The 27,539-nt window shown below is 61.7% G+C and overlaps 1 protein-coding gene across 4 annotated transcripts in view; it reads right to left on the reverse strand.

Annotated features, from left to right (window-relative positions):
• MROH1 (maestro heat like repeat family member 1) overlaps window positions 1–27,539 on the reverse strand; it is a 54,142-nt gene that overhangs the window by 5,908 nt on the left and 20,695 nt on the right. For 2 of the 4 annotated variants that reach the window (XM_075743010.1, XM_075743011.1), the window contains 18 exons: window positions 26,950–27,069; window positions 24,186–24,308; window positions 22,987–23,133; window positions 22,794–22,820; window positions 21,239–21,361; window positions 20,672–20,751; window positions 20,025–20,148; window positions 18,760–18,855; window positions 18,168–18,272; window positions 17,878–18,013; window positions 17,234–17,346; window positions 15,737–15,889; window positions 14,120–14,274; window positions 13,108–13,273; window positions 12,152–12,348; window positions 5,481–5,618; window positions 4,205–4,319; window positions 878–1,024 (listed from right to left, as the gene is read on the reverse strand). In XM_075743010.1, the coding sequence (XP_075599125.1) occupies window positions 878–1,024; window positions 4,205–4,319; window positions 5,481–5,618; window positions 12,152–12,348; window positions 13,108–13,273; window positions 14,120–14,274; window positions 15,737–15,889; window positions 17,234–17,346; window positions 17,878–18,013; window positions 18,168–18,272; window positions 18,760–18,855; window positions 20,025–20,148; window positions 20,672–20,751; window positions 21,239–21,361; window positions 22,794–22,820; window positions 22,987–23,133; window positions 24,186–24,308; window positions 26,950–27,069 (2,265 nt within the window). The remainder of the gene's footprint in view (window positions 1–877; window positions 1,025–4,204; window positions 4,320–5,480; window positions 5,619–12,151; window positions 12,349–13,107; window positions 13,274–14,119; window positions 14,275–15,736; window positions 15,890–17,233; window positions 17,347–17,877; window positions 18,014–18,167; window positions 18,273–18,759; window positions 18,856–20,024; window positions 20,149–20,671; window positions 20,752–21,238; window positions 21,362–22,793; window positions 22,821–22,986; window positions 23,134–24,185; window positions 24,309–26,949; window positions 27,070–27,539) is intronic. The other 2 variants (XM_075743012.1, XM_075743013.1) reach the window with 1 other exon arrangement.

Raw genomic sequence — 27,539 nt, forward strand, 5'->3', positions numbered from 1 at the left:
GGAAACCCGGCTGGGGTGAGCGCAGGAGCCGGCCACAGCTCGTCTCTGCCCTGGCCCTAATTGCACGGGCCGGTGGCCGCTCTCCCCACCCGTGGGGCTGCGCCGTCAGCGCTGCTGGTTTCTTGCTTCCCCGAGGCAGCGCTCGGGCTCGCGCAGCCCCGAGTGCCGGATGCTGTTAGAGCAGCGGCTCTGACCGGGCTACGCCAGCAGAACGATATTTTTAGTAGCTCCTTATATTTTAGCGGCAGGTCACGGTAGCGTATTGTCTGACTTGGGGCTGGCCCGCCCGTGACCTCTTCCCGGGGTTTGGCACGGGCCGAGCACGGGAGCGGGGCGCCTGCCAAGCCGATCAGCCATCAGGTACGGGGGGCTGCGGGGTCAGGGCAGCAGCCCCCATGCTCCCAGGGGCTTCGGGGGGCCGGCTCCTCGCCTGGCGGGGACACTGACTCATCTGCCTGAACCCCATCGTCGGGACGGGGGAAGACTTTGCTTTTAGTGATCCATTTATCAACCGGCAACCCCCCCCCCAGCAGGGAGCAACGGGCGGGCACGTCTCGCACAGGCGCGATGCTGCTGCCTGCGTGGGCAGCCCCACAGGTGACCTGGCTTGTTTTGGGCCAGCCAGCCCCCCCGAGGACGCCAGGCTTTCCTCCAAAGCCAGGCTTTAGTAGAGGTGTCTCCTAAAGCAGTCTGACCCGGAGCAGTGTCTGCCGGCAGCAGCGGTGACGCACAGGACAGTTGCCACCTCGGTTTTGGACTGTCCTGTCCAAAGACCCACGCTGTCTTTGACAAGCAGCATCTCCCGGTGACTTCCTGCTCCCTTCTCCCACCCAGCCCAGACGGGACTCGGGCCGAGCAGCGCGGAGTTTGCTCTCACCTTGTCCGGAGAGCCGGAGGCGATGTTGCCCAGTCCCCGGAGAGCCAGCATCCGCACCAGCGTGCAGGCGTCCTTCTGCCTCCCCGTCATGTTATCCATCATGGTCTCCAGCAGGATCAGGTCATTCACCACGTTACTGTTGAGGAGCTAAAGCAGAAGAGAGCCTCAGCGCTGACGGGACAGGGGCCCCGCGAACCACGAGGGAGATGATGGCTGCTTCGGCTGCTCTGACTCCTCTGTACCCAACCTGACTTGCTCCCCGGCTCCCCTCAGGCCCCGCTCCATATCCACGCCATCCAGAGACGGGGCTGGGGGAGCCCTCAGCCCCCACACCCCAGGCAGGTACGTGGATGTGGGGACTCTGCAATGACTGGTAAAATGTAATTCAAGAGAACCAAAGACCCCAAGCTGGGAAGAAGCGGGAAGCCCGAACGAGCGCTGACAGCTGGGAGAAACCTGTGAAGCCTACACAAAAACTAAACCCTCGCCCCGAGAGCGTCTGCCAGATGAGATGAGGTGGGCTCTGGAGAGGTTCGGTATCTGCAGGGATGGCGGGCCAAAGAGCATCCCTTGGGCTGGGGACCAGCCGGTGACACTGGTGGCTCTTCCAGAGCAGCGCAGGGACACCCAGAGCCCCTGTGGCCCTGGGAGCATCCCCAGCGGCAGAACCATCCAAGGAACCTGAAGGTGCACAGGTCCATGGGACCTGATGAGATGCATCCCTGGGTCCTGAGGGAACTGGCGGATGAAGTGGCCAGGCCACTCGCCATCGTATCTGAGAAATCGTGGCAGTCCGGCGAACTTCGCACTGACTGGAAGAGGGGAACATAACCCCCATTTTTGAGAAGGGTAAAAAGGAAGATCCAGGGAACTACAGGCCGGTCAGTCTCACCTCCGTGCCTGGCAAGATCATGGAGCAGACCCTCCTGGAGACTATGCTCAGGCACATGGAAAATAAGGAGGTGACTGGTGACAGCCAACACGGCTTCACTAATGGCAAATCATGCCTGACAAACTTGGTGACCTTCTACAATGGGGTTACAGCATTGGTGGGTAAGGGAAGGGCAACTGACATCATCTACCTGGACTTGTGCAAGGCCTCTGACACTGTCCCACATGACATCTTTGTCTCTAAATTGAGACAAGGATTTGACAGATGGACCACTCGGTGGATAAGGAATTGGCTGGATGGTCGCACTCAAAGAGTTGTGATCAATGGCTCAATGTCCAAGTGGAGAACAATGACGAGTGCTGTCCCTCAGGGGTCGGTACTGGGACCAGCACTGTTCAACATCTTTGTGGGTGACATGGACAGTGGGATCGAGTGCACCCTCAGCAAGTTTGCCAATGACACCAAGCTGTGTGGTGTGGTCGACACACTGGAGGGAAGGGATGCCATCCAGGGAGACCTGGACAGGCTGGAGAGCTGGGCACATGTGAACCTCCTGAAGTCCAACAAGGCCAAGGGCAAGGTCCTGCACGTGGGTCGGGGCAATCCCAGCACAGCTCCAGGCTGGGCAGGGAACGGATGGAGAGCAGCCCTGGGGAGAAGGACTTGGGGTGCTGGGGGACGAGAAGTTCAACGTGACCCATCAACACACGCTGGCAGCCCAGAAAGCCACCCGTGTCCTGGGCTGCGGGTCCAGCAGCGTGAGCAGCAGGTTGAGGGAGTGGATTCTGCCCCTCTGCTCTGCTGAGACCCCCCTGCAGTGCTGCGTCCAGCTCGGGGGTCCTCAGGACAAGAAGGACATGGAGCTGTTGGAGAGAGTCCAGAGGAGGATGCAGAGATGATGCGAGGGCTGGAGCACCTCTGCTCTGGAGACAGGCTGAGAGAGTTGGGGTTGTTCAGCCTGGAGAAGAGAAGGCTGCGGGGAGACCTCAGAGCCCCTTCCAGTCCCTGCAGGGGCTCCAGGAAAGCTGGAGAGGGGCTGGTGACAAGGGCAGGGAGGGACAGGCCAAGGGGAATGGCCTGAAGCTGCAGGAGGGGAGATGGAGATGGGATGGGAGGCAGCAATCCTTCCCTGTGAGGGTGCTGAGGCCCTGGCACAGGGTGCCCAGAGAAGCTGTGGCTGCCCCTGGCTCCCTGGCAGTGTTCAAGGCCAGGTTGGATGGGGCTTTGGGCAACCTGGGCTAGTGGAGGGTGTCCCTGCCCATGGCAGGGGTGGCACTGGGTGGGCTGTGGGGTCCCTGCCCTCCCAAACCACTTCGGGGTTCTGGGATTCGGGAGACCTGGCTGGAGGCTGCTCTCTCCCTGACCCTCCTGGCCGAGCCCCCCATGTTCAGAAGCAGGCTGCACTCCAAGGACCATCGCTGACCCTCCCCTGGATGGATCACGCTGCGGAAAGGAGGTTTAACTGCCGGCAGCGGTGGGGTCGGCAGGAGCCCAGCACCGAAGGGGCACGGCTGGATTAATGGGTGCCGGTGCAGGTTTAGCTCCTCTGGGGCAGCGACCGCCATCCCGGGACAGCGGCTGCAGCGGCTGCTGCCATCCAGGGGACCCTGCGGAGGCCGGGGGAGCAGAGCCTGCCGTTCACCGGCCCCGTGCTGCCCGTCCTGCCGCCGCTCCGGCCCAATGGCCGTTCCCCTCCTCGCTTCCCCTCTGTCATCTCCGTCACTGGCACGGCTGAGAGAAAAGGGACTGAGCTCTCACCTCATCAGTTCTGAGAGAGGGAGACACAGGCATTCGCTTCCTTCCCCTCCAGCTCCACGGTGAGGCAAAGCTGCTATTTTAAACCCTTTAAGGATGCAGAGAGCCAACCACACTCCAAAACTAAAGCAGATTCTGGGACGGGCTCCAAGAGCCGGGCCGGCAGCTCCCCCAGCCAAACAGAAAATAAAAACAGTGCCTTAATCCCAGGCTGCTTAAGCAGCTGAGAATTTAAAAGGTGGTTTATAAGCGGGGATATAGTTCTGCATTGTTGGCATAAGGTGCTCCTTTATGTAACAAAAACTCCTCGAGTGGCCCAGGGCTTTAAGGTGGTATGTACGGAGAGATAGTGTTACAGTCTGCTGGCTGCGCTGCCGGCGAGGGGAAAGGACTTGAGTCACTTCATTCCTTCGGGTGGTACGTAAGGACGGAGTTACGGTTTGCTGGCTCATGGCGGTGATGTGTTCAGAGTTGGACTCCTCCAAGCGCTTCTCTGCCATCCCCTCTACCAGAGGGTCGGGAAGCCGAGGAGGACAGGCAGAGCTTGCTGCAGCTTAACCCTCATCCCAGCTGCTCTCCAGCCGGGCGGGGAAAGACGGACAGACAGACGGACGGCCGAGAACCAGCCTGCAGCGGCGGCTCAGCTCACCGTGCCTGCCCGCGACGCCCCCCCCGCTCACCTCGGCGAAGAAGGCGGTGGCGGTGATCCTCTGGCTGTCGAAGACGCTGCTCAGCGTTGGGATGAGATTCTTCACGATCAGGGGGAGCCGGGGGCCGGCGTGTCGGGCCATCGCGCTGCGAACAGAAAACGGCACGCGTCACCCGCATCAGCGGCTACAGGTGGCCCCAAGACCCCCGGGGGGGGGGCTACAAGGAAGCTGGCGAGCCCGCAGGCAGCGCAGGCGGCTCCCGGTGCTCCACGTGCGCAAGCGCTGCCCTTCTTTCACGCCTCTGCATCCTGGTGCTGTGCAGAACCAGCACGTTGACATCCAGGACAGAAAAGCCTGGATGACCCCGGCCCGGCATCGTCCCCTCTTGTCACCCTCTCGCCTGGGGATGAAGCACCGGGCAGGACCAAGCACAGGCGTGGTGCGCGCCGAGCACCCTGGCAGGGGTCTGCTCCGGCAAACCTTGGCCGGGAGGGATGGGTTTTGTTTTGGATGAGACACTCTCAAGTGTTTGGGAGGTTCAATAAAGCATTTTTGCAAATACTGGAAAATCCCAAACCGCTCGTCTCCTCCACGGCCATCCAAGAGCTATTAATGGCGCTGGGTGGAGGGACGGTGAAGTCCCCGGCTGAACCAGGCTCCACCGAACCAGACCGCGGGCTGCAGTCATCCCTTGGCCTCACCGCCTCGTGCCAAACTCGCTGCCGTTGGCACGAGGTTGCGCAGCCGCCGCAGGAAGGACGGGCAGCTGCCAGCCAGCCATCTACAGGGATTGGATGCCGCTGCAATACTTGATGAACCGCAAGGACGTTTCAGCAGCGGCAAAAGGCAGAAAAAGTTTCCATCCGAGGCCTTTTGGTGTCTGTCATACGTCGGTGAGAGGGGAACGGTGAGCCTGAGCCCTGACGGGAGCCCAGCGAAGCAGCTGATAGCAGCAAAGGTTTGGCTGATGTGGCCGAAGAGCTGCCGCACGGCCCCGGCCGGCGAAGCGAGGGGCACAGGGCAGCGGGCTCGACCGCAGCTTCCATCTGCACCCAGCCCCACCACGCTCCCAGGAACAGCCAGGCTGCTTCCAGCCAGCCGGGCACAGAGCCGGCTGCCCCACAGCACCCAGCGAGGCAGAGCCCCACCGTGGGACTGGCGGTGACACTGCGGGAAGCCGGGGAGACCCCCCGGACACAGCGCACCCCCTCCCCACTTGCTACGGGGTGCTGTCCCGCTCCGTGCGGCTCTTGCACCGAACCTAGAGGAGATACCAGAGAACCGGCGCGCGGCACCAGCGTCTTACCCGGCGAGCACGGCGATCCCGTCGTGGTGCCTCTCTGGACTCGCCATCAGGTCCCAGCCGCCGGCGCTGCCCACGGCTCTGGCCACCTCCTCGCTGCCCCCCCGGGCCAGCATGACCTTCAGCGTTTCCACGGCACAGCTGGGGAGAGAAGCACGGCGGTTAGGTTAGGGCAGGCTGCCCGCAGCCCTGCCTGCAGCCCTGCCCGCAGCCCTGCCCGTCTGGCAGGTCGCGGGGCGGCAGTCGAGGGAGCTTCGTGCCCGGGGAGGCCGCGCGGGAGGCGTTCGGGTGCTTGAGGACGGGATGAGTTATGCGAGGGCTTTAGCTGGAGGGAGACGAGCCCATAACTCACTGCTACTTCCATTTACACCGTGACGTTTGCCGTTAAAGTGATCCAAGACAATAGACTGAAAAGTAAAGAAGTCCAGAACTACTTTAAGGAGGTTTTTTTTGCATTAATATTTTATAGGTAGGGATTATTTTGCTGCAAGCACAGAGCAACATATGGGAAACATACATTATCCTGTCAAAACAAAACAAATATTAGCAATGGATAAATCTTAGCCTTCAATATAAGCAAGAGGAATGTAGTTACCACACACACAAAGAAAACATAATTTAGTGTCTCAACACGAAGGTCTTTCAGCTTATGAGCTGGGTTCCTGCGATTTTGGCTTCTCGCAGGGACCAGCACTTGGAGGGGCCGTCACCCCCCGGGCCCCAGGAGGCTGCGGGGTGGGGGCACCCCTGGGGCTCCGCCACGTCCCCCGGCAGCCGCAGGAGCCCCAGAGAGCCCGGCGTGCCTTAGCGAAGGACATCCACTCACGCCTCTTGCACGTCCAAAGCGGAGGCTAACGATGGAAAACAAACGCCGAGCCACCGTAGGCACGGAAAGCACACCCTGCCCCGCCAGACCCGCGGCTCTCGGCACTTTTGTGCTGCGCTTGTCCGTACGTTTTATCGGGAGCCGGGGCTCCTCCGGGGACGAGAGGAGCCGCTCGCACAGGCCTGGGGCAAAAGCACAAGGAGCTGGCGATGAGTAGGAGAACACCACAGGTTTGATTTTCTGCTTGGCACAGCCACGTCCAGCGCTCGGAACACGAGGTCCCCGCTCCATCCCCGGGAGCCCCAGCAGAATCGGCTGGTCCCACGCTGCTCTCGCGCACAGGGCACGGGGCGCCCGGGCGGGCTGCGCGCCTACGGACCGCGGGGCGGATGGTGCGGAAGGCTCACGTCTGCCCTGCAGAACCCACCCGGAGGGGCCACGGAGGAGCCGCGGAGCTGGCTCTGCTAGTGACGGCAAAGAGAGAAGCAGGACTGCGAGCGCTCGCTGAGCTAGCTTGCTCAGCTCTTGTGAAAAGCCCCGACTGGCGGAGAGTCCTTCGGCGTGCTCCCAGCATCCCTGCAGCACGAAGACCACAGGACGACAAGGAATTAATTACTAATTAAAGAAAACCTTAGGCACAAGTATCCTTCCGCCATCTGCCCACACCAAGCTGCTGGTATACGTTTGACTGTTTTGGAGTCCGACCACGCAGGTCTTTGGAGTTTTTCACCCAGTTTTCAGGTAGAGACAGCCCGAGCCGGCTGCGGTGCTTCCTTGCCATGAGCTGTAGCCCAAATTGCTAAGTGACATGCAAGCGTCTCCACGTAGCGAGATCCTTCCACAGAGCAAGTCTCTGCCCTCCGACATCCCTTCCAGCAGCCTGGAAGAAAAGCCAGGCTCTTTTTTTGTTCCTTACAGCAGCGGGTTTAGCGGGGAGGTACGGTGTCCGCTTCACGTGCTGCTGCCTGCTTGGAGTGGGAGACCCTGCCAGCTCTGCCAGCCCAACAGCGGGCAGCTCAGCTCCCCAGGGGCCGAGCATCCGCCTCCAGCCTCGGCCGGGGTCCTATGGAGTGGGTCCAACAGGTTCCAGCGCCGGTGCTCAGCAGATACACGGCCGTACGTCTGCCTACGGCGCGTCCATCCCCGTGATCTCAATCTCCAAGGGCAGAAATCGTCACCACACGCTGCCACGGCACTGGGCATTTTTGCCAGCCCCAGAAGACCGAAACAATCTCCCCGCCCCACAACAAGGTTGACCTAACCCTGGCACGTTTATCCGGTACGTCGTTGGTACATCTCTGGTCCTCTCAGCCATTCCTGGGGTTCTCGCCCTCGCTGGCAGGGAGCCCCCAACCCCAAAGCCTAACCCGAATCGCTCTCCAGCTTTGGTGCGATGGAGACCCCCTCCTGCAGCATCCTGAGGACCACAAACAGTTCTGCAGAGCAAGAAAACTCCATAAGCCTCAAAACTTTGCTTGCGTACCCATAGTTTGGTCCAAGAAAGCTGCAGTGGGATTTATTTTCTTGCAGCGTAGGAAAACAGCAACGAAAAAGCCTCCTGGCAGGTGCTCACGGACGACAGAGGCCAGCGAAGGCCGACGAACCTCCCACCAGCTCCTTGGTTGTGGACAAGGTCTGACAGGCAAGGTCCCGGCGCCAGCCCGGTGCTCGCGGGCGGCTCCTCGAGAGGGACCCGGCTGCGGGATTCCCGCTCCACCTGAACCTCCCCGAGGTTTCGGCTCCCAGCCCCCAACTCCAGGCTCTCCCGCCCCTTCACACGAGCTAAAAAGCCCGGAGCGAGCGCCGTAGGTCAGCCCCCACGCAACCAGAGGCTGCTCCTGCAAGGCAGATGGTTAAAGCCGCTCATTCACAAGGTTTGCTTTTTCCACAGTGTCCTATAGACACTTCCTTCCTTTCCAACAAAAGCCCGTGTCTTCCAACCTCCCTTTCCTGCCAAGCTATCATATTCACCTTTACCATCTCTCTTTGGCATTTAAATATCATGAAGACTTAGAATTCAAAACGCGTACAGGAAATTACTTTGATATTGTAACCAGCTCCTGGGACAAGGCTGGAATTTCACATCCCCGCGGTTTTTCTGCGCGTTGGACAAAGACTGTTCCCCCTCCATCAATCAGCGATGACTTCATGGACGCCCAGCCACGGCTACCTGCCTGCACCCGTGCGCAGCAGGAGCAGAAACAGGGCTGGGAGCAGAACCACGTGCCCTTCCCTGCCCCTCCGGTCACTCCCTGGAGATTTTGGGCAGGAGCCGGCGCGACGCAGCCCCCCTCCCCGCTCCCCAAAAGCGGGCGACGTCACCGAGGCCTCCAGCTGCGACACACAGCCAGGACACGGCCGCTCTGTACCAACACCTGCAAGATCGAGCGGAGATTTGAGAAGCGGCACTAAGAAACCCAGCACAGCGCACGCCTGCCGACACGTCTGGGGAGGGCGGCGGCGAAGGAGCCTTCTTCCCTTCTTGAGGGCACAGATGCCGCGCGTGATCTGCCGGCTGCGGTCCCGAGGGAGCGAAACGGCACATTGCCAGCACACCCGCGCTCGGACTAGCCCTGGCGACACGAGCCGTGGGCTCGGACCAGCGAGAAAGCCCCTCTGGCCGAATCCTGCCCAGCTTCGCCCTGCAAAGCCGGGGACCAAGCTGGCCGTCTCCGTCGGCGGTGGCGGAGGGAGCCAGCCAGCGGCAGAGCCGCTCGCCGGGGGGTGCGGGAGAGGGGCCAGGCAGCCCCCCCATCCCTCAGCTGGGATGTGGGCGCTGGAGAGCTGCTGGCTCCCGCCCACCTCCTGGCTGCACGTCGGCTTTTCTCACAACAAGGGGCTGGGGGCTCCCGCACCCCGACGGTTCGCTCTCGGGATCGACAGCCGCCTTGCTGCCGCGGGAAGCACCCAGAGAGGAGCCTGGGCCGTGCGGGGAGGCACGTGGGCTCATCCAGCCCCACTCCACGGATGGGGCAGCGGCCCCGGCAATAGCTCAGCACGTTCTGGTTTGTGTCCCCGATGTTGTTTGGAGCCCAGACACTTTTGGAGGAAGAACCGTCGTTTCTGGCTCCTACGCTTCCTTCCCTGGGAGGCAACCAGTTGCTTCGAGTTTCCTTCAGTACTCCCCGCGTCATGGCACGGGGTCTGGCTGGATCTGCCCGTGCCTCTCTTCCAGGAGTCGTTAAGAGGGAAAAGCATGACGAGAACAGACAGTTCTGGCTGCACGAGCCCAAAGCCACAAAGGCAGCGCGAGTGTCCGCTCCCCTTGGGGGGATCTGCACAAAGCAACCCCGAACCGTGGCCGCTGCCGTGCAAAACACCCCGCGGGGACAGGGCAAGTGCCACAAGCTCGGGGAAGGCACCACCAGCCCCAGAACAGCCGTGGGGCAACCCACGATCGGCCTTAACCAACCTGTTCCTCCGACACATCGGGTTCATTTAATTTTGTTCTAACATGTGGTCTAAATAAAACGCTAATCAGATAGCAGCCCCGCTATCCAGCATAACAGCCTGCTTCCACTCGTTACATCTCCCCGCTGGGAGAGTCACCCTCCGCGCGAGCAGCAGCTTTCCGAGGTGAAGACGGGGCCCACCACGGAACGGCGGCAGACGGGGGCATCGCCCGCTGTGCCCAACGTCGCCGTTCCGGTCGCTCCGCTCAGGATAAGGAAACGGCCTTTCTTCACCGTTGGGATTTGACAAATGAACTGTCAAGTGATGCTACAGCCCGTTTAGCTCGCTGCTGCTTTGTCTGGTGTCTTTGTGGGCTCCTCCAGGCTTCTTTTTTTTTTTTTTCCTCCCCTAAGACTAATAATAGCCTGTAAAAAAAAAAAATCCAAGTCTGGAAACCCACAGGAGGATAAAACTGAAAATCAGGGCAGAGCTTCCTCCCCAGGGGAACCTGTAGGCGTTGAGCTGGTGGACGGAGCAAGCAGGTGATGGAGACGCAGCTCCAGAGAAGGGCTCCCTGCCCTCCGGCCCCCGGGAAGCCTGCAGCACCTCCTGCACCCCTGCCTCGGCGGGGGTTAACCCCAACATCCCCACAGATTTCAAGTGCTTTAAAGCAAACGCGGGTACCGCTCACCAGCCGGACCGCTTGCTGCAGGACGAGGGCACCTGCGGTCGCAACGCCAGGGCTGTGCCACAGCAGACAAGCTGCCCAAAGCAACGCGGATCGGCACCGGCCCCCAGCCCCGGAGCAGCTCCGTGAGGGTCCGCAGAGCGGGAGCAGGGCTGTCTGCATCCTGCTCCCAGCCGCACCGCCTACAGAGGCTGAGGAGACGAGCCCTGCTCCTTTCTCCTACAGGTGAAGGCACCCCCAAGGCAGCCCAGAACAACCCCTCAGCGCAGCTCAGCACGGGCTCAGCTCCCGCGGCAGCACTGGATGGAGCCACGCAGGGCACGGGCAACGGCTGGAGAACCAGCACGTCACACCAAACCAGCGCCATGCCCACGAGAAGATGAAGACATCAGCAGGACACGTTCACCGGCCCGGCACCCCGCCACCCCCGGGTTACTGCCTCCCGCTCCCGGAGGGGACGCGCTGAAGCCCAGGGCTGGGAGAGTCCTGCGCTCGCCGAACGCGGGCTCTGCCTTCGCGGCGTCCCACCTCTCCCAGCACAACGGCTCTACTGGAAACACGCCGGAGCTGACGACGCCTGCACGAGACGTGGACGCGGTGTGGGGCACAGACCCTGCGTGGGACACGGACCCTGCACACCCGGGGTCTCCTTGTCCTCTGCGGCCGGGGGAAAGCCTCGCTCGCAGAGGCCCTTTCAGCATCCTCGCTTTCGGAAGGGGACAGACGCACAAGGTCAGCACAGGAGCTGCTCCGTGCCAGTGACACCCTTCGGTGCTTGAACCGGGCTGTTTGGCTCAAGCAGAGGATTATTTAGAAGCTGCGGTGACTCTCTCCTAGGTTCAGCAACCGGGCCTCTCACAACAGAGAGATCATTTTTACACCACCGCGGCTGAAACCCAGACTTGCCAGGGCCAGGAAGGGGCCGGGACCCGAACCCACCGTTTAAGAAGCTGCTGAGCACACCGTGCCTGGCCGGGCAGCGCGGAGGCTGCCGGCGTCCCAGCGCATCACCACGCGGTGCGGCTATTTGAAGGCGTTTGACACAACCAGGTGGGGGGCACAGCAGCTCTTTGGGGCCTGAGCCCTCCCACCCGGCCCCCCCGGGACTCCTCCTCAGTGACGAAGGACACCACGGGCTCAAAGCGCGGAAGGAGGACAAGCCGGAACGTGGTGGCTCGGCACCGACACCTCTACGCGGGAAAGACGGCATCGTGGCCCGGCCCTGTTCGTTTGGCCTGACCGAGACACGCTGCAGCCGTCAACACAACGAAGCCAAGAAGTTTGCTCTTTCCGGCTTCCTCATCCTTCATGGAAGCAGAGCCATACTCCGTCCCCAAGAAATGCTCATCTGCCTCCGGCGTCCCCAGGGAGCCGCGCTCCCCAGAGCCAGCGGGGCTTTTCGGGCGGCTGCGGCAGGCAGTAACCCAATCCGGCAGGGCTCTGGCACGGGGGCTGCCCGAGCTCTGAAAAGCACATCTTTCACTGCGCCTGCGGAGGCGGCTGATTTAATGCTTCCCAATTTAGAGATTGTGTTCTGCAGAAGAAAACACACCAAAAAAAATCCCAAAACCAAACCCCAAACCCACCAGAGCCCAAACCGCACCAGAGGTCAGGCCGTCATACCTAAGGCGTTATGGCCCGGGTGTTATTACCCAGCCCTCCGATTACAGACGCAGCGCACGCTATTGTGTTTGCACAAACAAGAATGAGTTCCACATGGCAGGTAGGCGCATTCCCTCCGCGCCGGCCGCCCCGGCTCTGCCGTACCTGCAGGGATGGAGGCTCCGGGGAGCCGGGCCGTGGCTGCTGCTCCTCCTCTCCCTGCTCTGCAGGTTCTTCGGTAGCTGAACACCCACGGTGCAGCTGACGCGCAGCAGGAGAGTCACAAACAACGGCGGGTAGAGTCCCAGCACTGCTGCCCCAGACTCCGGAGCAGACATGATCTCATACAAAGCACATGTGGCCTGGAGAGAGCGCGAGCAGGAGAAGAGGATTAGGAGGGGATCTCCCACACCACGCCGATATCTGTTAGTAAATAACCCGGCGAGGCAGCGAGAGGTTTCTTTTTTTTTTTTTTTTCCCCCTCCTTCCTGCAACCCTGCGTCTAACAAAGCATCGGCATCTACCCCCGGCGTAACCCCTCCGTATCGCACACGCAGCTCCGACGGAGCTACAGCCGCGATTCAAAGCGCTGCTGGGTGTTTCCAGCTGGGGGAGGTTTGAAGTCTGTACCTGGGGAAGGAGAGCAGATCCAAGGGCTTCGGGTTTTATGGGCAGGAAGACAACGCACACACAGAGCCCTTTGCAGAGCCCTATTCCGGCCAATTTAAAAAGTCGTAATTACTCGGCACAATATAGAGGGGTGTTAAAAACAGAGCGGGGAGGAGGGTTTGCTTTCAGTGCGGCTGATTCTGTACCATCTGCATTTGGTCCTTCAGAGGAGGAGGAAATTTTCACAGCTGCTTTACTGCTTAGAAAGCTGCCAAGCTGGGTTTATTTTTTCTGAAGGGATAAAATGCAAAGTGGTCTCCCTTGAGGATGGACACCTGAGAGGCTTTTTACGAGCCGGTGGATTAGCTCTAATAGGCATTACACAGCGATGCGTTATTTCCAGAGTCCACGCCTGGCACAAACTCCCGAGCCAAGGAAATGAAAAAAGCATTCCAGGTGTGGGTGGGGGAACGGCACCCTCCACGGGGCCGGGGCGGCAGCGGGACACTTACGGCCAGGGGCAGAGGGGTAGCGATGCGTTCGGATCCGCTCCCCAGCAGGAAGCACTTGCTCTCCTTGTACGGGACGTCCCTGTTCACCTTCTCCAGGAGCTGCTCCAGGATCTGCGAGGTGAGGGTGGGCTCGGTGGCCAGGGACCTCCACATGGCGCACGTGTGGCTAGAGGAGAGGAGGGAGGGGAGGGAGCGCTGTTTTGGCACCGGCTGCCGTCCATTAACTCGCTCCCCCGTCTGAGGGGTGGCAAGCGTCAGCCGCCTCCCCGTGCCAGGGAGCACCGGGGTCACGTCACCCGCCGCACAGAAACACGGCAAGGAGCGCGTCACCGCCGGACAGGAGCCATCCGGCTCAGCAGCTCAGCTGTGGTGGCAGCCAGCGCCTCGCCATCGGCAAAGCCGGCACAGAGAGCAGGAGCCTGCAACGGCAAGCCCCGGCGGGAGAGCCGCCCTGAGTGGCTGACGGAGCTGCCTGCAGGGGAAGGCTGAAGGCGGAGGCTGTGCCGTGCGATCCTCACCCAGAGCCACCCTGCAGCCCCAAATCCCCACGGCCCCCCCAATACCAGCAGCCAGAGAGCTCCCACCCTGCCCCGTGCACTTGGCAAGCCCGGGTGCTGCGGCAGGAATGGAGCGGCAGTTACGGTACGAGGAGGACGAGAACATCTGCTCGAGGCTCAGCCCGGGGCTGGCGCCGACACGGCCAGCAGCTCTGGGGTAGGTGGCCTGCTCCGTAAAGCGGCACCGAACACCCCAGCCACGCTCGGCTCTCTGGGGCCGGCTTGGCCGGTTCCCGCTGCCAGCGCCTCTAAGCCCAGCAAACCCCTCGAAAGGCAGCCCCGGCAGCGAGCGACCGTGCTGATCCTCGAGCGCGCAAAGGAAATTCCATCAGGGTCTGATTACTGGCGTAAGGAGCCAAAAGATTATCTGCAGCTTAGGCGAAAGCTGCTCCGAAGCCCAGGCACCGCGAGAGCACGTGCAGGCGCCGGGCCACCGCGGCAGAGTGGGGCAGGACCTGTCAAAGGGCAGCGCGCTGCCCAGCAGGCTGGACACCACCATGCTCTTGTGCTGGGAGGCCAGGATGTAAACCGTCTGCTGGGCCGCCTTCCGGATGTGCTCCTCATCCACCTCCTCCAGCTTGCTGTGGATGATGCTCATGATGTCGGGCACCTGAGGGAAGAGGAGACGGCGGCGTTCAGCTGAGGGCCCGGACGCGCCGAGCACTCGGGGTCACCGTCAGATGCTCCCCGCAGCCGGGACACGCGCGTCCCTTCCCCTCGACCACAGCCCGGGCGGGTAACGGGACTTCAGGAGACAGCGCGGGTGGGCAGACCGTCCGGCAGCGCGGTTTCTCTTGCCGGCTAGGGGAGGTCTCCCCGCTTGCCAGGCACATGCAGACCCACAGACCTCTCAAAGTCGAGGACCCTTCCCCACCCTGCCACCCCAGAGACGACGAGGCCGCAGGGTGTTCCCAGGTCGAAGAGGACCCAGCAGGGACACCCCCCACCCCCCGGCCTTCTGGCAAGGCACCGGCGCTAAGCCCCGGCCTCGGCCCGGGTGCACCGCGAGGAGCTCAGCGAGCGAGTTCCTACGAGGAACTCGAGCTGAACGCGGGGAGACACCTCGGCACTCGCTGCAAGCCGTAAAACGCATGTTAAGACAAATAGGAAGTTCACGCGCAGACCAGGCCTGGCAGCAAATTCCCGAGATTAAGTGCAGAGCAGCCGAGCGCTCCGGCCGCAGCTGCGCTCGGGTCTGCCCCACGGACCCCGGGGCTTAGCATCAGTTCAGATTTCAGGATCTGAGCTGGACTGGATCTGACCAAGAGGTGAGTCATGTAAACTGGAGCAATCCCATGTAGGATAGAGGCTAAGAGGTAGCGAGCGGGACTTGAGCAGAAGCTCTAGCGCAAAAGAGAGCCCGAGGAGTAGCTGGAGACCCGGTGTTTCCAATTACTGCAAGAGAAAGGGGGAGCTTAGCCCTAAGGTAGTGGATTAGACAAAAAAGCCTTCTGTGTCCAGCACCTCTAAGCCCTGCAAGCATTCAGACTGGCTTCCCAGCCAGGAACCCTGGGCTCCCCCAGAGCTTGCAAAGGTTTCGCAGGGAGCCTGAGCCCTTCTGGTAAAGTGAGCTCCTCTGAACTCCTCAACTCGAGCGAGAGCCAGACCGGAGCCGGCCTCGCCAGCAGCCGCCGCCTCCTACCACACAGCAGCCGTCCCCAGCCGCGAGGACGGAGGAGGAGAGCGCGAGCGCACGTGCCCATGGGAAACGAGGCAGGTCAGGAGCGACAGCCCCCCAAAAAATTTTGGGCAAGCGTTCCCCCTGTCCAGAAACGCAGCAGCTGCGTTCAGACAGGGGTCAGATGCCTCCCTTCTTCCATCCAGGCTGGATCCCTCCCTGTGGCGGGCATCACGCGCCGGCCAAGGGCTTTGCCCCTTCCTGGAGCATCCCTGCCGGTACCGGAGAAGCCCATCACTCCCAGCAATCCAGCTGCTGGAGCTGCAGGCAGGAGCCGTGCGGTTATCGGGCTACACGGGTGGGCAGAAAGGGCGGCAGCACGACCCGGCCGGAGCTGCCTCTCCAGGGCTGCGTTGGGAGCACGGGGCCGTGCCCAGGCCAAGCGGCGGCTTACCTTCTCCTGCAAGACGCCTCCGCGCTCCTTGAGGAGGGAGTTGATCATGACGGTGGCTGCTCGGGAACAGTTCTTATCGGGGTCCGCCAGCCCCTCGAACATGGCGAGCAGGAGGCTCATCAGCTGGTCCGGGGGGACGCGCTTCCCGATCACCTGCGGGGAGGGAAGCGGAGTGAAGCAGTGCGGCCGTGTCGGTGTCTGCAGAGTGCCGTCCCTTCGGCAACACCGGCACAGCCCGGACGAAGGGCCCCCCCCGCAGCTTCGGCCCGACGCCGTTCCTTGGCTCGGCGCCCTGCAGGAGCATCAGCCAGGAGCCCAAATCGGTGGAAACGGAGGGGAGCCAGGGCCGGACCACAGCCCCAAAGGGGGCAAGAGGCCACCTGCCCCTCCCTGTTGGCCAGTGTGGCCGGATAACCCGGGGCTCTCTCGGGATGGGGTGGAACAACACAACCAAGCCCTGAACGCTGCTCTGGCGACCACCCAACAGCTCGGAGGATGCTCCCCCAGGTCCCATCGTGCTCTCCAGGCCTGAGGGTGGAATAAGCTGCTCGGTAGGGGAGCAAGTAGGGGGAATGTCCATTAGAGCCACAATATTTGAGGAATGGCAGTTTTTCCAGGACAAAAGAGATACTACCAGCTTCTCTACAGCTACCAGTCCTTCTGGAGCAACGCTTGCCGAGCTCTGGGCATGGAAAACGGCCATCAAGAGGAGCTGGACTGTGCAGCTCAAGAGCAGAGTGCTCACCCCTCCTCATCACTCACATCACTGTGGTTTGGAGTCACGTTTGGACCCTTTTGGGTGTCGAGTACTGGCACTGAACAGCTTTACCAACAGGGCTGCCATGCTGGGAGGCAGCCAGGAGCCCAGCAGCTCCCGAGCCAACCACCCCACGCTCCACAGGAAAGCACAGCCGGCGACGGGACCTCAAGGGCTTCCTGGGGCCAGCAGCTTCCACTGAGGAGCACGATGTACCCAAGTCTCCCCCCTGGAGCGTGCGGGGCCCCAGGCAGGTCCCGTAGGGCAGAGCTGGACCACCTCCACCTTAGCTTTTGGATGGCACGGACACAAACTATTTGCATTATCTACAGCAAAGTAAGTTTGTGACCCCGACACTTGGGAGCGTCGATGGCAGAAGAGTTCAGGCTGCCCGTCAGAGCTCTGAAGGGATGCACTGAGCCACGGCACAGCCCGGCACGAGTCCCTGCCGGTGTCCTCTGTGCCCCCCGTGTCTGCACGGATGCCCATGTTGGGGCCCTCCTGCCCAAAGCGGGGACCAGCAGCTTCCCAGGGGGGCTGAGAGGCTCTGAGCATCCCCTGCCCAGGCCAGGAGAGTTCTCCAGCTGGAGGAGACCTCAATGGCTTGTTTCCTGGTGCAAGGCTGAGGCTCCCCAGCAGCCTCCAGACCGGACAGATCATCAAGTCCTCTGCAGCTCCCGCTCCACAGCTCCACCACCCTGCAAAGCCCAGGGCCGTGCTGGATTTGCCCTCCACCTTACCATGGCAATGTTGTTGCAGGTATGGAAGAGAACGGTGAAGTCGGGCTCCTCCAGGCCTTTCTTCAGAGCTTTCAGTCCCTCCACCATCTCATCTCTGTAATCCCGGGCGAAACCTGGATTCAGAGGCAGCATTCGGTGAACACCATTCCTTGTTTTACACCCACGTGCTGCAGAGAGCTGGGTTTTACTCGCAAGCTGGCTCAGCTTTCAGGAAGGAGCCAAGAAACCAAAGCTGCTGCCAAGGGCCAGAAGAGCTTGCCCTGCAAGGAGCCACACTGCTCTGCAGAGCAGGACCTGGACAAAGTCCTGGCGCTGCAGGGACTGTGCTTGTTCAGTGCCTCCATCTGAAGAGGAGGACTGACCTCTCCTGGAGAGAGGGAGAACGCCAGGCTGAACAGCGGGCTCGGAAACCTGCTCGTCTGCGCTGGAGCGTCGGAGAGAGCCTCTGAAACCCAAAGGCTTCAGTGACGTTCTCCACCAGCCCTGCTTCTGCAGCAAACAGCGGTCACGGGTTACTCCTTCGGGATCGCATACGTGGAGGGATGGGACCTGCACCCCTCTGCCCGGCTGCGGAGAAGAGGGCTCCTGCCGCCGGCACCGACCGCCCGAGCGGCGAAACCAGCCTGCACCACCCGCGCGCCCACCTTCGTAGCACAGCTGGATGTAGAGCAGGCAGTAGACACAGTCGATGGCGTGCTGGCGAACGCTGGCCAGGGAGTCCGAGCAGCGCGGGGAGAAGAGCGCGATCAGGACGCCGAGGTTGTAGAAGGGGATGACGGTCTGTAGGGATGACAAATGCAGGCGACGCTAGCAAGGACAGCACGGGGTCACGAGTGCAGCAAAGCCCACCTCCGCACCCCCGCCGGGAGGGACGCAGCCCCAGCAAGGCTGAGCACAGCAGGAAGACGGACGCTCAAGCGCCGGGTTTACTTACGCTGACATTCAGCTTGCTCAGGTAGAAATCCAGCAAGGCGGCGCTGACCTCCACCGCTCGCTGCCGCTCGTGTTCCTTGTTCGACTTGATCCAGGGGCCTAAATGCTACAGGGGAAGAAGCATGAGGAAGGAGAGCTGAAGCTCGGCTGCTTTGCCATGCGCAGCCAAGCGACCCGTGGTACACGCGTGGACCCTGCCAGCTCACCCTGCCTCATCTCCAGGACAGCACTGGGTCTGTGCCTCCTGGGGAGGCTGCGTGTGCGTCCCCCCACTACCGGGGACCACGTGCTGGCCACCCTCCTCGGGCAGCAGCAGCCGTGCCCAAAGGGGCAACCGCGGGCGTCCTGCCCTAGAGACCCTGCCCCGACCAGGCAGCGTGAGCACCACGCCAGAGCAGCCGTGCCGCACGCTCAGAGGGGGACTGGGCTCACACTGGCCCTCCCGTCACACGGAGGGGTGAGCACCAGTCTCACCAATTCCCGCTCTGGGTCCAAAGCTGCCTCTGCCTCGTAACCTCTGGTCGCCAGGCAGGCACCTCGGCTTCCCCGCTCCCCCCCCCGCCAAGAACACACCGGAGGCAGCCTGCACCCACCGCAAACATGTCCTGCAGCCCGTGGGGGGTCAGGTTCCTCTGCAGGAGACTCTTCAGCAGGTCTTTAAGGGCACTGATGGTGTCACCATACAGCATCTAAGGGGGAAAGAGCGATCGCAGGCTACGCAAGCACTGCCCTGCAGCCCAGGCAGGCAGAGAACTCTCTGCACCTATTCTCAGCTGGTGCTGGGTGCCAAGCTGCAGCCACCTCCAGCTGAGCAGAAAACCCAGTTTGCAAAATCCACCTTCACGGGCCGGGCCGGGCGCACGGCGGGAGTCAGTAGAGCGGTGGCCGTGACCTGCGGGCAGGGCCAGCAGGTAGCCAGAGCCGAGCACGCAAGCACAGGCGCTCCAGCATAGGCTTCCTGAGGGGAATTTGGTCCTTCTCCCACTTGGGAATAAATTCCAGGAGCCCAGTCTAAATGAGCCCTTTGAAGAGGCTTACAGTTTCCTCCAAGGACTTATTTTGGGATAAACTTCAAAAAAATAAAAGCTACAAAGCTCCATAGGATGAAAAGGAAAGGAGAAAAAGATTATTAACTGAAAGTCTCGGGCCAGATGCCTGCAAACACTAGCCAGGGACAGCCAGAGCCCCAGGCTCCTGCTCTGCAGCTCACCTTGAAGGAGCCGCAGCAGCGGCAGGCGGTACGGCGGAGCTCAGGGCTGCTCTGCAGCCACCCAGCAGCTGCAACAACTTCATTAGCAGCATGTTATTTTCATTCATTAAGCACTCAACCACAACTGAGAAGCAGCTGCAGCCTTTCAAAAGCTAGTTATGTAAAGGCCCCTTCTACCCTGCAGGGTTTCCAGGATCATTTGATTTTTCCCCTCGAGGGAGTTCATGCTCTTATTAGCAGCATTTGGACTTGCTGATAAGCTCGTATTTTCTCACTTGCTATCAGCACGCAGAAGGGCCAGGCTTTTTCAAGAGATAAGTGAGCAGAGGAAGCGGTGCAGCTTGCTTCCCCCGAGGTGCCCAGCTGAATTGAAAACAGGCCTTTCCCACGGCTGAGCCCCCGCCCCGGCGACGCTGGGGCCACCGGACCCGATGGTCACAGGACCGTGAAGAGGCATCTGTGCGCTGCCCCGAAACCAATGTCCCGGAGCAGCCATGACTGCAGCTCCCGCGCCGCACAACAAAGCCGTATCACCCCGACGGGTCACGAGCGACCCGACGTTCGCTCCGCGTCGGCTTTGTGCTGCCAACGCTAGCTTGAGCGTGGGAGCGACTCCCCGCCTCAGCCCGCCAGCGCCGGATCCCGCACCTCTTTGTGTAAGGTATCGCCTCCGTTCTCATCCCTCTCCATCGGCGGCAGGGCAAGCACGCTAGCGAGGCAGGTATCAATCAGCTCCGTCCTGTCGGGGTCGCTGAGGTGGGGCTCCAGGATGCTGAACCCCGGGTTAAGGAAGCAACACAGATGCAACGAGCGCTACGAGCGCGCCTTTCGCCCAGGGTACGCAGGGAACAAGGATTTTAGTATGCGTTCCTGCTGACCAGACTCCATACTAAGTGGCACCGGCTTTAATGGGAAGCAGGCAGAGTGTTCCCAGTATCTGTGTCAGGAGCTGTGACGTGCTGAGTATTTTTAAGTGGAGCTCAGAAGTCATCTTTGCGTAACAGAGTGCAGCGCCCTTGGCTCCGGTTTGTCTGCAGAACGTTTACTGCAGAGTCACAGGAGCACTGAGCCCCAGCGTGCTGGGAAAGCCAGCCGGCCGTGCCAACCACAGCCTCCAGTCCCGGGGCGTCTAGCACAGCTCTGTGAGCGTGTCCCCGGCAGGCAAGTGCCTCGGCTCTGCCGTCAGACCCACAGGGCGAACCGGGGAGCAGGGCCGGGCTCTGCGGGCGCAGCAGCTCGGCGAACGCTGTCCTGCAAGCGGCATTGCCGCGGGGACGGGCGCAGAGGAAGGATACACCAGGTACGTGCAGGTGATCATCGCCCGCTGGCGAACAGGCGTCCGCATCGCCTCCAGCGGTTCTGCCTTTATGAACTCCTGGAAGGCAGAACAAGGCAATGGTTACGGGCACATCCACCCCCGTCCCGCTCTGGGCACGGGCCGAGCTCTGGGGTGACTGCTGCCTCCAAGGCCAGGGTCCCCAAGACAGCGAGCCGGGAGCCACACCGCATCACGCTGACACCCCAAACGCTGCACAAGAACCCCACGCCTCGGGCAACGCGGCCGTGGAGATGCAGCAGCATCGCTCAACTGCAAGCCTGCTGTTTGCTCGCAGCAAGCCACCCTCCCACCACTCAGCCCCCTCCCGAAGGGCAGGCACAGCCCCGTCTGCAGGTCCGGGGAGGTCAGCACCCTGCCCCGGCAGACGGGGCTCGGCAGGGCATGCTCATACCCGCCCTTCCCACACGGCTCCCAGACCGCAGCTCCGGAGACGGAACGGCTACCCCTGTGCTTAACCCTCAGCAGCGCAGGTTGGGAACCTGCCCCGGTGCCCTCTGGGCCGCCCCCCAGGGCTTGCTCTTACCACCATCTGGGCCACAAGCTCAGCTTTGCGGGAGAAGATGAAGTCCCCACACTTCACGCCGTTGTAGATGGCTTGGCTGATCATGCAGATGCTCCGGATGAGGCACAGCTTCAGGGTCAGGTCCTGAGAGCAGAACCCAGGGTGAGAAGCGAAGGCCAGGCTTACCACACAACCGTAACTCCTCATCCCACCCCTCCGTGAAAACTGGTGCTCGGGCTGAGCTCAACAGCTCGGCCGGTGCCGTCAGCAGCGTGTGGGCTCTGCTCTCTGCTCTTTACCCACGTTACAGGCTCTCTGGTGACCGGGGAGCAGAAGGGCACCCTGTCGCGGCTGGCCACCCCTGTGTCACAGACCGCTGGACACCAGGAGCCTCTGCCCTGGCAGCACCTGGGAAGAGGACAGACCCTCAGGGTCTCCCCAGCCAGCGCCCCGAGCACACACACACGCTCAAGGCAAGTCCAGAAGCTGCCAGGAGCTTTTCCTCCTACGCAGCTCGGGGTCTAGGAGGGTCGACATGGGGTCGAGAGGAGGCACCCCAATTAAAAGCGCTCCCCTGGTCCCAGCCCTCGCCCCTGCTGCTCGCAGGTGAGCTCCTCGGGAGCGCAGGGAGCCAGGGGAGGGCTGGAGCGAGAAGGTCCCCGGCTCGGGGGCTGGAGACACTCTGCAGAAGCTGTTAGTGCCAGCAGGAGCCCAGAAGGAAAACGCATTAGTGGAGCCCAGAGGAGGAGTCCTTGGCCTGACAGTTCAACTTGACAAATGCCATTTTTCTTGTTCAGCCTTTAAAGAGAAAAGGATAAAAATACAGCCCCTCGTTGTCCCCAGGACAGTAATCTAGGTTTTAATACGTGCCCATTGAGTGATTGTTCCAGGGGGAAGCAGGAAAATCAGTTTAGTTGATTTGAGCAGAGCGGTGGGTTGCAGCTCGGTCTCTGGAGCCCCCAGGCTTCCCCAGCAAAGCACGTGTACGGGGAGACGGAGGGGCTGCCCAACCTCCGCGGGCAGGGGAGGCGAGCACTGTGCCATACCGGAGCCCTGGAGCGGCTCCGGGGAGGGAAGCCCAGCCCTCGCACAGCTCGTCTTGCCTCGAGTGCAAACCCGAAGGGGCTCATCCCCTCCCGGGGATGGCTCTGTGGGCTCTAGCCACCCAGAGCCCACAGGAAAGGCACGGCCCCAGCGGAACGGGTGGAAGGCGACAGGCTCGGGTCTGCCCACGGGCAGCGAGCTCGGCCGCAGGCAGCCGTGGGAGGCCAACACGGCCTTTGGTCAGCTCAGCGTTTCACCACGGTGGTGCCCACCCGAGCCACACTTTCACCTATGGCTCCTGCCCTGCCAGAAAGGCTTTTTTCTCTTCCCCTCGGCTGTGAGTTTTAGCACTTTCAGATAACGGTTCCAGCACAGAGGGCTGGGGGCTCAGGGCGAGGAGCAGCAGCTCCCACGGGCAGAGGGGTGCTCCTGGGAGCACAGCATGGGGCTGCTCTCAAGGGAACCCAGAGCAAGAGGCAGAGACAGCAGGAAAGAGCAGAGAGTAGTTCAGGTTTCATGCCTCACACTGTACCTTGGTCTCTACCTTTATTCCCAGAACCTGAACAAGTGGAAAAACAAAACACGTTAGCAACGCACGAGCGAGCAGACTCCGCAGGGGCTGCCCGCGGGACCCTTCGGGCAGAGCATCCAGAGCAGCCTGCCTGCTCCAGCTCGCCCGGTGTGCTCTCCCTCCCCGGGGAGGACGGGGCGTCCCAGCGGCTTACCTTGGTGTTGAAGTACTGGAAGATGTTCTTCAGGATGTCGGCTTCGATCCTGGACAGCACCAGCTCCTTGGGCGCATACACAGCTACGTATCCATAGCAGAGGATGAGAGTGCTCTTTATTTTCTCCACTTCATTGTCACTACGGTCCTGTTACAGCAGATGAGAAAGTTAACGGGGGGGAAGCCAGGGCTGGCTCTTCCCAGGTCTCACGGGGTCAGCAGGTTCTGCCCGACCAGCCGAAGGTGCCCCCTCGAAGACACGGCCCCTCCGAGCAGGTTTCGGACCTTCGCTTCCCCTCCCGTTGGTGGTGGCAGTGACCTCCAGAGCCCTGACGGAGCAGCAGGCACCCGAGCGTGCACTGCACGAACAGCACGGCTGTCCGAGGCACGAGCCCCAGTTCACCATCATGCGTAACCTGGTGGAGCCCTGCAGGGAAGCGCGTGAGCCCCAGCTTGGCCAGGTTAACCTGGTTAACTGCTGGTTAACCCCTGCTAGAGGTCAGCATCTGCTGCCCGTTAACCAGCGCTGCCGAAAGCTTCACCTGCGCCATCCCAGGGAGCAGTTCGTGGCTGACCCCCCTCGTACCGTGGCAGGGACGAGGGCTGCACAAGGGCTTCCTCGGCCAGCTCCCGAGCTCTGGACACCTCTCTGTCGTGGGCCAGGGTCGCTTCCATGCCCACGCAGTGCTAATCCCATCCCTCAAACAATCAGTCTTAGAGACTGGGAATTCAAACAGCCGCCTGGGTCAGAAGATTTGAGGAAAGGCTTTTGCCGCTGGTGCTCGGGGCGTGAAACACCCCTGTCTCCTGGGGCATGCGCGTGGCTGCAGGGCTCCTCCAGCCTGGGGAGCAAGCAGCGAGGTGGGCAACAGCCAAACCACGCTCCGCACCAGGCCGGGGTCCCCCGACGGACACAGGAGCCAAGTTACAGCTTACTCGAGCCCACCCAGCGAGCGGCTTCACTGGGACGCGAGGCTGCGGAAGCGTACGGCCGGGAGCGAGGAGCTAACGCCAAGCAGCCTCTGATGCCAAGAGCGGCTCCCTGGAGAGGCGGAGGGTATCCCAGCCCCAAGCCAAAGGCACCGAGGCAGGAAATGAACTCCTGTCCCCAGGACTGCTCCAGCACACGCCGTATCTGAAGAAGCCCTCCTGAGCCTTTTGCCGCCGGCCGTGTCGCAGCGGGGGCCCTTTGGCTCTTACCTTGAAGATACTGAACAGTCCCACAGATTTCTTGAACACATCAGACCTAACAAAATCCTCCAGCTTGGCCAGGGTTTCCTCCAGGTGATTTATTGCACATATCCCAAAGCAGGAAGCAAGTCCCTGGAGGAGGCAGAGAAAACACATTAGCAGAAAGCTATTAATTCACTGGCCCGGCTGACACAAGAGAGCGCCTGGTTATTGGTTTCGTTCCCGGCACCTGAGCCGTGCCCAGCTGGGAGCAGTCCTGGCAGGCAGCACTGCCCTCTCCCAGGGCAGGGACTTGCCTCCAGGGGACACAGGGCACAATAAGGCTGTCCCTGTCGGGGTGACAGGCTGGGACGCAGCTCCAGAGGAGCCGCGGGGGCAGGACAGGCACGGCACGGGCAGATGTCAGCCGCTCTGCGGGAGACAGGAGCCCGGTCGAGCGCTGCGGCTGGAAGCGAGAGCAAAGCAGGCTTAGCAGGTCCTGCCTTTCTGCTGAACCTCCAGGAGGTCTAGCAAGCTGGGCTGAAACTCCATAAACAGTTTATTCAAGAGCAGCCCTTGACGGAGCTGCAGAGGCTGGAGCAAAGCCAGGCACCGTCAGTTGTGTTTGCACTGCGCTCACAGGCAGCTGCACGCCGGGGGGAGCGCTCAGCGGCGGGGCGATCCGGCCGGGCAGAGCAACGCAGAGCGGCGGCACCAGCCGAGCGCAGGATCCCGTTCGGCCGAGTCGAAAGGGAAGGTGGGGAGCGTGCGAAGCTGGAGCACGAATCTGGCCGGGAAGAGCTCAAGCCCCAACCTCAGCTCCAGGGCAGCGAAGGGGGGTCGGAGCTGGCAGGGAAGGAAACGCTGCGAACCGACCCCAGCAGGTGCCTTTTCAACGGGGTCTGTTGTGACAGGACAAGGGGGATGCTTTTAAACTAAACGAGGGGAGATTTGGGCTGGATCTAAGGAAGAAATTTTTTACCATGAGGGTGGTAACACTGGAACAGGTTGCCCAGAGAGGTGGGAGATGCCCCATCCCTGGAAACATTCATGGCCAGGTTGGACGGGGCTCTGAGCAACCTGGTCTAGGGGAAGATGTCCCTGCCCATGGCAGGGGGATGGACTAGGTGACCTTCAAAGGTCCCCTCCAACCCAAACCCTTTGATGACTGGAGCACATGAGCTGCAGGCTGCCCAGGAAAGGTGGAGCAGCATCCCCAGCTGCTCAGCGACAGCAGCAGGTCTGTGGTGGTACGGCAGGCGTGAGGCTTGGTGGAGCACAGCACAGAGATGTCACCAGAACACCCTGGTACAAAGGCCAAGTGCAAGGTCCTGCACGTGGGTCGGGGCAATCCCAGCACAACTCCAGGCTGGGCAGGGAACGGATGGAGAGCAGCCCTGGGGAGAAGGACTTGGGGTGCTGGGGGACGAGAAGCTCAGCACGACCCAGCAATGTGCGCTGGCAGCCCAGAAAGCCACCCATGTCCTGATATTACGTGATGGGAGGCAGCAATCCTTCCCTGGGAGGGTGCTGAGGCCCTGGCCCAGGGTGCCCAGAGAAGCTGTGGCTGCCCCTGGCTCCCTGGCAGTGGTCAAGGCCAGGTTGGATGGGGCTTTGGGCAAGCTGGGCTAGTGGAGGGTGTCCCTGCCCATGGCAGGGGTGGCACTGGGTGGGCTGTGGGGTCCCTGCCCACCCAAACCACTCCGGGGTTCTGGGATTCTCCAGAGCTCAGAGAAACCCCTCGCCAGCTGGAGATGCTCTGGGGAGCAGGGGGACGCACTGCCGCAGGGCCCTGCTGACACCAGCTCGGTGGGCTGCAGCCAGAGGAGCGGGAAGAGCCAGGTCCCCTCCCTGCCACAGGGACGGGACAACCCTCGATGGTCCGAGGGAGCAAGAGCTCACACCGGAGACACGAGTCAGTGCTGCAGAAGACGGGAACATTTTGTGATTCAGCCACGCTAATTTAACAGTTGGCTGTCAAAGCGGGGCGCTGAGCCCATCTGACCCCACGGCAAGCCAGGACAGGCAGCCAAGCAGGAAGAAAACTCCTGGCTTTTTCCCTGTGGCTCTGGCCTAACTCCCCAAACCTGTAGGGCCACAGAAGCCCCAGCCCAAGGACGGAGCAGGAGCCAAAAAACCCATTCTGGCAGCAGGCAGCGGCTCACCGGACTGTCACGCAGGCAGGCTGCCGGGGACAGGACAGCGATGACAGCTCTGCCCACGAGACGGCACCTGGCAGGAACAGAGCTCCAGCAGCTCCAGACACATCCCAGGCCCTCACAGCACCCCCGTCCCTGAAACCTGCAGAGACCCTCCTGGCACCAAAGGATTTGTGGGTCCGTTCATGAGGTTCAACAAGGCCAAGGGCAAGGTCCTGCACGTGGGTCGCAGCAATCCCAAGCACAACTATGGGCTGGGTGGGGAATGGATGGAGAGCAGCCCTGAGGAGAAGGACTGCAATTCAATGCTTTCCCTGAGGAAGCAGCTCTGCCAGCTCGGTCGGGGCCGGGGAACAGCACCCCGTCCCAGTGTGGGGCCACACGCCACTTGAGACAGCGTCCCAAGGCACCCCCGCACCTCACCCAGCTTCAGAGCCCTCTTGCCGTTGGGTGGCTCTCTTCGCTTTTCCGGGCCCACGCACCCGGACGCCGCGACCTACCCACCAGGCCATTCTCCAGGAGCTGCAAGCCTGGGCCAGGCACGGCAGGACCAGAAAAGAGCGGTCAGCACGGTAGGATGGCTCTCCTGGACCGTCAGGATGACCCTCGGAATGTTTGGCGTAACTCCTCCTCACCTCCCTCTCTGCTTCCTCGTGGTATCTGGCTGTTTCCAAGAGCTCCTGGAGCTGCTTTTGCACGAGGTCTTTGCTGGTGCATGCCCCGAGCGTCGTCCCGATGCATTTATACAGGAAGTTCTGGAAGAGCAAGAGGAAGGTCACCACCCCGTGAGACCCTGCCGAGCCCTCGTGGACAGGCTGAGCCGGGTCACCCAGATTACCCCCAGATTACTCCTCACGGCACCCTGGAGGCGCGTGCCCTAAAGCAAAACTGCAGGACAGAGCCCAGCCATAAGCAGCACCCCAAGAGAAGTCCCATCGCAGAGCAGTGCTCGATCCAAGGAAGAGCCAACCGCGTTCACCAGAGCCAGGAATGGGTACAACGAAACCCTTGCTGCTGCCCAGGGAGAAACAAGGTCACCACGACAGAGGGAGCACGAAGGCAGATTTTCCAGCGGTGCCCCCGCAGCCCCCGGTGCCCGGCCAAGCCAGGCTCAGCTCCGACTGCTCCTACACCCCTGCAGAAACACCAAGTCCTTCAGCAGCTACCGGCACGTGGGAGACCTCTTCCCTCCTGACCCACCACAGCAAGACCTCCCCTGCCCTCT

This window comes from Balearica regulorum, chromosome 2 (genome assembly GCF_011004875.1).
Source record: "Balearica regulorum gibbericeps isolate bBalReg1 chromosome 2, bBalReg1.pri, whole genome shotgun sequence".
Lineage (NCBI taxonomy): Eukaryota > Metazoa > Chordata > Aves > Gruiformes > Gruidae > Balearica > Balearica regulorum.